Source organism: Papaver somniferum, chromosome 3 (assembly GCF_003573695.1).
Source record: "Papaver somniferum cultivar HN1 chromosome 3, ASM357369v1, whole genome shotgun sequence".
Taxonomy (NCBI): Eukaryota; Viridiplantae; Streptophyta; class Magnoliopsida; order Ranunculales; family Papaveraceae; genus Papaver; species Papaver somniferum.
In genome coordinates, this window is record NC_039360.1 from 64946603 (window position 1) to 64955916 (window position 9314).

General features: G+C 37.3%; 3 protein-coding genes across 3 annotated transcripts; 2 read left to right on the forward strand and 1 right to left on the reverse strand.

Moving 5' to 3' along the window:
- The first annotated feature begins 375 nt into the window (after positions 1-375).
- LOC113359522 (uncharacterized mitochondrial protein AtMg00810-like) lies at positions 376-1344 on the forward strand. The gene has a single exon (XM_026603137.1). The coding sequence runs from the start codon at positions 376-378 to the stop codon at positions 1342-1344; it is 969 nt and encodes a 322-aa protein (XP_026458922.1).
- A 571-nt stretch (positions 1345-1915) lies between these two features.
- LOC113356346 (protein SYM1-like) lies at positions 1916-4765 on the forward strand. Its single transcript, XM_026599455.1, has 6 exons — positions 1916-2287; positions 3450-3605; positions 3731-3863; positions 3955-3994; positions 4244-4396; positions 4504-4765. Exons 1-5 carry the CDS (start codon positions 2021-2023, stop codon positions 4329-4331), a joined length of 684 nt encoding a protein of 227 aa, XP_026455240.1. The 5' UTR covers positions 1916-2020; the 3' UTR covers positions 4332-4396; positions 4504-4765.
- Positions 4766-6271: 1506 nt separating this feature from the next.
- On the reverse strand, positions 6272-8990 carry LOC113356347 (U-box domain-containing protein 17-like). Its single transcript, XM_026599456.1, has one exon. The coding sequence runs from the start codon at positions 8726-8728 to the stop codon at positions 6548-6550; it is 2181 nt and encodes a 726-aa protein (XP_026455241.1). The 5' UTR covers positions 8729-8990; the 3' UTR covers positions 6272-6547.
- Positions 8991-9314: the final 324 nt, after the last annotated feature.

Sequence of the window (9314 nt, forward strand, 5' to 3'; positions counted from 1 at the left end):
ACCAATCTCGTTTGGTTGCTCAAGGATATACCCAAGAATATGGTATAGACTATGAAGAAACATATGCTCCCGTTGCTCGTATGACTATTGTACGTACACTTCTTGTTGTTGTTGCTGCTCGTAATTGGAATCTTCATCAAATGGATGTCAAGAACGCCTTTCTTAACGGAGAACTTCAAGAAGAAGTGTATATGATACCACCACCAGGAATGACTCATTCTCCAAATCAAGTATATAAACTTCGTAAAGCTTTGTATGGGATTGAACAAGCACCGCGTGCTTGGTTTGAGAAGTTTTCCAATGCTATCCTTCAGTACGGATTCAATCAAAGTGCATATGACTCAGCAATGTTTACTCGATCAAACTGAGAAGGGTATGGATATTCTCCTTTTGTATGTTGATGATATGGTTATCACAGTTGACGATTTAGAAGGAATTACTGCTCTTAAACTTCATCTCAGTTCGTGTTTTGAAATGAAAGACTTAGGTCTTTTAAGGTATTTTCTTGGTATAGAGGTTGAGAAATCATCTGATGGTTATTTCATCTCACAAGTGAAGTATGCCTCCGACATTCTTCAGCGTGATGGGTTAACAGATAGTAAAACTGCAGATACACCTCTTGAACTAAATGTGAAGCTCAATCCCTTTGAAGGAAAAGCTTTAGCCAATCATACATTATATCGTCAGCTTGTGGGAAGTCTTAATTATCTAACCATCACAAGACCAAATATCAGTCATGCAGTTCATGTAGTTAGTCAGTTTATGTCAGCTCCAAGGTCCACACATTATGCTGTAGTACTTCGGATATTACGTTATATCAAAGGCACCTTGTATCAAGGTATAAAGTTCTCATCTACTTCTGATCTTTGTCTTCATGCATATTCAGATTCAGATTGGGCTGGTGACATCACATATAGACGCTCAACCACAGGATACTGTGTATTTCTAGGCAACTCTTTGATCTCTTGGCGCAGTAATAAACAAAGTATAGTTTCTCGGTCTAGTGCAGAGGCTGAGTATCGAGCTCTTGCTCATACAACTTCTGAAATTGTTTGGTTAAGATGGCTTCTTGAAGATATGGGAGTTCACTTATCAGAACCTACTCCATTGTGTTGTGACAATAAGGCCGCTATTCGCATTGCTCATAATGACGTGTTTCATGAACGTAGGAAGCATATTGAGATAGATTGTCACTTTGTAAGACATCACTTCAAGCAACAAACTATTGTCTTACCATTTGTTCGCTCGAAATTGCAACTCGCTGATTTATTCACCAAAACATTGACCTCAGCTCGTCTAAGGTTCTTAATTTCCAAACTCAACATGTGTGTTGCACTATCTTGAGTTTGAGGGAGGGTGTTAAACGATATTGTCCTGATCTTTTGGGATAATATCTTCCTCTACATGGCATGTATATTTTGTTCTCTTTTTCATGTATATCTTGTTTCTCGTTTTATCTTCTGTTTCTTGTATATAAGAACAGATGTATTGTATCTTGTTTACCACGTTGAATACAATCCTATCATTCAGAATATACATGTCATGACAATCTCTGTCAATTTGGAGTAGCCATTCGAGATCGGGTGATGAAGAAACTTAACATTTGGTGTAATTCCGACAAGAAGTCCGGTTAAGAAACAACTATTGGAAGAGCCGTGCGGAAAGAAGACAAGGAGTAACGGCTATATTGGATCGGCGAGAGAGAGAAATCAAGGAAAGGAGAGAGGAGAGAGAGAAATCGGCTATATTGGGCAGCTAATTCTCCGGGTGTACTATTTTCACAAGGAAAAAAAAAAAATCCAAATCCATTATTGCTAATTTTGTTATGGGCAGGCATAAAGGGTGCAACAACAAGGAGAGGCGTCTGGAAAATATCTTTACCCAATATAAAATGAGTATAATTAATCAGAATCAGAGGGTTTATCAAAAAAAAAAAAAAAAAAATCAGAATCAGAGGGTTTGACTGGATTTTCCTGTCTGCTTCAGCAAAACTCACTCTCGCCTCCTCTGGAAAATAAAAATGGATGCTCTAAGTGGCAGCAATGGTGGGTTTTGGTGGAAATTCCATTTAAATTCCAAACGTGGTCGCAATTCCAATTCTCGTAGAAACTCGCAATCCGGTGGCTCCAATGGAGATGGCGGCGGCGGCAGAACGAACTACAGATTTCCATTGAAACAAGCTGTTACGGCTAGTTGTCTAGCACTTACTGGTGATACAATTGCTCAAGTGACTACTCATTTTAAGGATCTTCATCGTAACGATGATGATAAGAACAACAACAACAAGGTGAGAAATATTTTCCTTCTTCGGTTTCTCTTGATTTCTCTTGATTCCGTGGTCTGTGACTATTGATACATATCGAGAGATGGATAGATGCACATTAATTATTAAACTTCATTTTAGGGTTTGTGAGCGACGAAAGTCAAAAAAAAAATCCTTTAGCTTTTTGGTTTAAACGAAATTCGATGTTTTAGAATTTTTGCTACTCTAGTTCAATTTTAGAAGTTTCTGAAATGATGTGTAGAATTACATTTCTTTTTCACTTTTCAATTTTTATTTAGGCCTGTCTATTTAGCCTACTTTACAACCACTGAAAATTTTGGAATGAATGTGATAAAGACTGAATCTTGAATTTACAGCGTATGTTAGAAATATTAACTGCGTCAATTCGGTATAAAGAGATCATATTGAAGGTTTAGCATGTATGATTAGTTATCGATGACTTACGGTTGTGTAAATTGGTAATGGTACTTGTATTATTAGATACCGGAGAAGATGAAATGGTAGTCCTCACCCCTCATAAAACTAGATACTGGAAATGGATGAAATGATTTCTTGACTATCTCCCTTATAATAGAGATTGTTTCCGGTTGCATTTGTATTTCGAGCACATAATCTCTGGTGTAATCCCATAAATGTTTGCTTTTTGTTTATGGAACTTAAATTTTGGAGATATTGTCAAGACTATCCAATTGCTTACTCCATTGTGGCATTTGCATGCCCAATGAGGAGTTGTCTTGTAGTTCAAATTTCAAATTCTAACTGATATGTCTTGTTACACTTCCTATGATTTATAAGGTTAGAAAACACCAAGTTGTTATGATGGTTAACATTATGACAAGTGTTCATAGACCTCAATTTAGAAAAGAGTGAAGAACATTTTCTTTATTGTCCAGTCAAAAGGAACAGAAAAGCATGATTTTGTAGTATGTTACTACAAAATCTTTTTCATGGGAGATATGCTACTCTAATGTTTGATATTTTGTGAAAGTAGATGACTAAGTTCAACGCAACGAGGCGTTTCTTCATTTGCTTTACCTAATCCTTCTTGCATATGTTTACTTTGGTGTTCCAACTTCCCACACTGTTTTGTTGCTATGTTTTCTCTCACATCAATTACTGTTATCTTCTATAAACAAGTTGACATTCGATTTGGTAATGGTTTTAGGATGTCCTGTCATCTCTATTGTCAAAGCATGACTGGCTTCGATCACTTCGGATGAGTACATATGGTTTTTTCCTGTATGGTCCAGGCTCTCATGCGTGGTATCAATACCTAGATTACTCTTTGCCTAAGCAATCCGTACAAAATTTCTTGCTAAAGGTATGTGTAACTTTTTAGTTCTTTTTCTCTTTTGACATATCAATTTTATGGACAACGAGATGAATCATCTTCTCTTGTATTCCAAGTTTTTCTCAAACCGTGTTACAACTTTATTTTTCATGCAGGTTACTTTAAATCAAGTAGTTCTTGGTCCAATTGTCATTGCTGTTGTTTTTGCTTGGAACAATTTATGGGTTGGAAAACTCAAAGAGCTTCCTAACAAGTACCAGAAGGATGCGCTTCCTACGCTACTCTATGGTGAGTACCCCTAAGATCCGTCTCTTCCATTGGCATAGAAACTCGCCATGTTTTTTTATTCAGTTGTTCTGTTGTTGTTTTTTTCTTTCAGGATTTAGGTTTTGGATTCCAGTCAGTGTACTAAACTTCTGGTACGTTCTTTCCTCTCATGTTTTGTTTTGAGTTGATTCCACCAATTGTTGGAAGCGGTATAACCCTCTAAAAGATCATTGAATCATGAAGTCTGGCACACTTACCATATTCTAATGTCTGAAGTTGGTTGGTCCGAATCAATGTCATTAATAACAACTAACCAGGATCTTCTTTCTTAAACAAATAACTGTTTTTTTTTTTTTACTCATAATCCGAATTCTAAACATGCGCAAGTGTTTTTGTTTTAGGCTGGTTCCTCTTCAGGCCCGGGTCGGATTCATGTCTACCGCCTCCATATTTTGGAACTTCTATCTGTCATCGACGATGATCAAGTAGTAATCTGTTCTGAGCCATTTAAATTATGAGAACTTGAGATACAGACCTTCAAAACTGTGTTGAAGGTACGTGATATATATTTGTATGTTTATATATCTTTCCTGCTGTATATTTGTTTGAGATACATTCCTTATTATGTAATCTAATAATTTAATACACTATATTTATGCAGTGGAATAGATAAGCATGATTGTTATTGCACCTGCTCAAGATTAGCAACATCTCTTTTTCAAAAAGATTAGCAACATCTATCATGAATTTTAACCTTGCTAACTATTGGGGGAAATTGTTATCATTTCATTTCTGTCTTTGGAAAGGCGTAAGCATTCTTTGTTTTTCTATATTAACTGGTGTAAATGCAGCAAATGCTCATCTTTTGTAAGCATCATGTACCCAGAATCTTGTTGAAAAATAAAAGAACGCATTTTAAGATATTGGATGATCTTGTATGATGGGTGAGCATAATTTACAAATAACCCTATGATAATCTGCATGGGTGTTCCCATGAAGAGGTGTAAACGAGGCTTTAGAAAGTATCTGGAGTAAGTAATTTGTTGTTGAATATATGTCTCATATTAGAAATGTTCAATTAGCTCTTGCCAAGATGATGAATCTAATGATCAGTAATCTTTTTATTTCCTCGACCTGACTTGAAAATTCAGTGTTTTGTCTTCCCTATCTGTAGTCTGAAATGTAGCTGGATGATTTTGATACCTTACTGACTTACTGATTGATTTTTCTTAAGGTAGCTTCGTCGTCACTTTCACTCCAAGTTCAGTCACTTTTTTCCTTTTTCTTCCTTTTATTTTTGTTGACCTGAAAGCTACATTGTCATTCAAACTTCAGTTTTCTTAACTACCTTGCTTGGGTGCATGCCACTTGCACTTTACTTGCTTGTATATGGTGAACTCCTTTGTGAATCTGATGATCGGAAGGTCAAGTCGCTGTGGCCTGCATTCAGTCGGTTATCTTTTCTTTATCTTTAAACTCTAGGTAAATCTGAAACAAGAATGTTTGTTGCCCCCAAGTTTTCCCCCAGTAGGTGCCATTAGTTACCCATAGCTTTTATGTGGGACGAGCATCTCCCAAATGGTCCAGACAGGATCGGATTTGAACAGCTTGACAATATTCAATAATCTACAACAACTCAACAAGATCATAATAATAAGTAAGGGCAAAACCTAGAAGAGATTGGAGAAGCCATAGATAGTCAAATGGTGTTGTTCACAACTTCACATCAATCTCGATTCTTGGTATTTTCCAGAAGATTCATCTGCATTTGTCATTGCGTGTTTCAAATAACAAAAGTTCCAGCCATTTTCTCTACAGCACACCTCACTTTAAAGTCTAAACAGCGTGCACAACGGTTTGGAACGAATTTAGAAAGTCTTCTCTCACCGACAGTATACACCATGAATTTCCCCAGTGGACATACATTGACACCCTTGGACGGAGGGAGTACATGAGAAATACTGGTTTCTCTACTGGAAAAGGATTTTTGGGCATCAAAGATCCTTGCGTCTCAATAATTCTGCAACCTTCCCTCCACTTATGTTACAACTTCCCTTAAGAAAGCTACGAGTAAGGACCTTGTCATAACTCTTTTTGATTGAAACATATGAATCAAATAATTAGCTAGCAGTGATGAGTCTGATGACACTGTAGAGGGCAGGTAGATTTTTTTTGCGTGCACGTTCTGTTACATGTAAACACTTCTGAGTGCTTTTAATTCCAACTACTTCTAGTGTTTGGGAGCGTTGCTTTAAACATAACCAACAGTATCAAAGAGGCGAGATGCAGTTTAGTCCTCATGCACAGTTACAAAACCTCAAGAAACTACAGAAAGAATAATACTTGTATTTCTGATCAGCTCTAAAAAGCAACCTTACAAGACTGTAAAAAAATGAAAAAGTATCTAAGATTCATGGACACAAGAAGAATTATCTAAACCAAGCAAAATTTCTTGTTTCCACTCCATATACAATCACCTAAACATTTAGATGAGCTCGTTGCCATTTTCTTACTATACTGAGCTAGCACAAGCCAAAACACCAAGACACATTATAGTTTGAAAAATAGATCATGTATTGTATTCCTTTTACTCTCTTTTTTCCACCCCTCTTACATATAATGAAAGAATATTTGAATGATGCCAACAACAACATCAAAAGAATGTGTAATTGTTGACACAATGACAATGTACTGATGAATTGCTGCTACAAAACGCTTACGGTTATGGACAAGGGTACACTAACATCCCCAGCAAAACTTGAACCATGATTAGTTGTGGAATTGCTTGTGATTGAATATTCGACACCCCATCGTCCCATAGGCAATGTTGCAGCCTCACATCTCTGGCAAACCCTAGCAAGTGATGCTGCTTTTCGTCTAGCCCGTTTTGTCCCTGTAAATAAGAGACTTTGAAGCAAGCTCGCCAATGCAGGAGCTCTGGCTACCTTCTGTGTAGCAACTACCCCACCACTTCTGCACAACTCGAGTAATGCTGCGACGGCATTCTCCTTCCCTCTAGGGCTTCCTCTCCTCATCATCCCAATCAAACCGGCCACTGCCATCTCTTCCTTTCCCACTGCTTCTGCCCCAATTGGCTGTCTTACAAGTAAAGCTAATGCACCTGCTGCTTCCTCTGCAACCCCTTCAGTTTCCAAGGCCCCGATTAATGCTGCAACAGCACCTGCGTCAATCATTCTCCTACAATTTCCTACATGGGTGGACAGATTAAAGAGTGCTGTTACAGCATCTTTCTTTCCTCTTGGACTTCCTGATTTCAATAACCCTGCCAAAGCCTCCACTGCACCTTCCTCTTCTGTGATCCTTCTTTTATAGTCATGAACTGCTGAGAGACTAAAAAGTGTTGCAGCAGCATTCTCTCTTGCTTCTACTGTGAGCCCGAATCTTAAAACATCAACAATTGATCTTAAACAACCAAACTCGTCCATTATCCTGTTCTTGTTCTTGTCAAAAATTGACAAGTTGAGAAGTGCAGTTACCGAATTCTCTTGTGCAATTGGGTTTTTCGATGGAAGTAAGTTATGAAGAAGTGGGATTGCGCCGGCCTCTGCTATGCAAGCACGATTCTCCTTCCCAGTTTTTGCCAGTAACCGAATCTCGCGAGCAGCAACTGTTTTAGCTCCTTGTGAGCCATTTGAGAGCTGATTAACAAGAAGCTCTGCTGTGGCTTTATTAGCTGCAATTGCAGCTTTAGTAAATTCAACTACAGCAAGCGTCTCGGGAGATGCATCAGTTATCTCTGGTGCATCATAAGGAATACTATGAGCTTCACACCACTTTGAAATTAGATTTCGAAGAGCTCTATTCGGTACAAGACGAGTGTGCGTAAGCATCTGTCCTGTTTTAGGACAACTGCAATGTCCATCTTCCATCCAACGCAATATTGAAGAACGGTCATACGTTTGTCCAGTAGAGACAGTAACTGGATCTTCCATCAAATCTAAAGAAATTGAGCAACAAAAATCCTTTGGAACTGTAATCGCCATATCCCCAATCTCTTGAGAAAGTAGTCTCTTTCTTGTTCTTTGCTTATTAAATGAACCCGAACCCGTTCCTTCCTTTTCATCTTCCTCTTCTTCCTCCAACCCAAATAACAAGAATCTGCAATACCTAGTTAATGCAACAAATCCATTAAGAACAGACACCATTGGTTCAACATCACCATCATGAGTATGAATCTGTTCTTCAAGAAATTCAATTTCACCTCTACAAGTCTTAGCATCTCGTATCCCTAATTCTTTTACAAAAACTGATTTCAGCTCGATTTCATCAGGAACATTTCCCTGCTCAAATTCATCAAGAAACCCAAAAAGCCGAACCCTAATCCTTTCATCGTTCGGATCAATAAACAACTTAGACCTTCTAGATTGTTTCTGAAGTAGCTCAATCTGTTCTCTAATATCAATATTCAATCCCAATTCCCGCGAAGGGAAAACATCAAGAAGAGTAGAAATTTCTTGATTTAAGTCGTGGAAATTACCAGAAAGCGAAGAATTTTGTAACAATAACCACAATCTACTACTTGACTGTGTAGAAGAACAAAAATCAAGTAAAATTTTAGATCGATATAATAACAAATAAAATTCTTTAAAACATAGGATAGAAGTAGATGAAAGTTTTCTTCTGGGATTATCGTTTAAGTACTCAAAAACTACAACAAAAATCTGGATCTTACGAATTAAAGATCTAGAGTTTTTGTTCTGATATTGAAAAGATTGAACTGAAAATGATGAAATTAATTCAGTTGATATTGAAACTAAGGTTTGAATGAGATTAGCGTCGTTGATGAGTTTGTCTGGTGCTAATAATGTTTCTGTTGTTGGTGATTTTCTTCTCCTCAATGATGAAAATATCGAAGCTGAAGCCATTATTCTGAACAAACAAACAAACAGATTCAAACCATACAAACACACAATTCTTCTTCTTCTTCTTCTTCTTCTTCACTGAAGGGAGGGGGAGTTCGATTTTTTTTTCTTTTTTTTTTCTCTGTTTTTCTTACTAATTTAATTGTATTTAAGGATTTGGGTATTGGATTCCGCGTTTGGAAGTCGCAATTAATGAGAGGAGAGAGAGATAGTAAGATTTTTGTTTCTCTCTCTTTTGATTCTGGTAGAGAGAGAGAGGGGGGGGAGAGAGAGAGAGAGAGAGAGAAATGTCATGGCAGAAAGTAGAAGAAGAAAGAAAACTCATCAGTGAAGTGAAAATGACTTATTAACTCTCTAAACTCAACAATCATTTTAACGCGCTATTAAAGGTAATCGTTTGTTTCTTTGTTTTCTTCACCCACTTCTTATACTAGCCTGAAATTTACCTTCTTACAGTATATAGCTAAATTGAACCCAAGAGACTGGCTACAAACTGAGAATTGGATTACTACTTCAAGCACATGGCACATTATCTTAACACAAAATATCCTGAAATTTCTTCTGAAGGAAAATAAAACAATCTTCCACG

Coding starts and splice junctions, on each gene's coding strand:
- LOC113359522 (XM_026603137.1), top strand. CDS start 376: ATGGATATTCTCCTTTTGTATGTTGATGATATGGTTATCACAGTTGAC.
- LOC113356346 (XM_026599455.1), top strand. CDS start 2,021: ATGGATGCTCTAAGTGGCAGCAATGGTGGGTTTTGGTGGAAATTCCAT. Junction 3,606..3,730: donor TACAAAATTTCTTGCTAAAG/GTATGTGTAACT, acceptor TTTTTCATGCAG/GTTACTTTAAATCAAGTAGT. Junction 3,864..3,954: donor GCTTCCTACGCTACTCTATG/GTGAGTACCCCT, acceptor TTTTTCTTTCAG/GATTTAGGTTTTGGATTCCA.
- LOC113356347 (XM_026599456.1), bottom strand. CDS start 8,728: ATGGCTTCAGCTTCGATATTTTCATCATTGAGGAGAAGAAAATCACCA.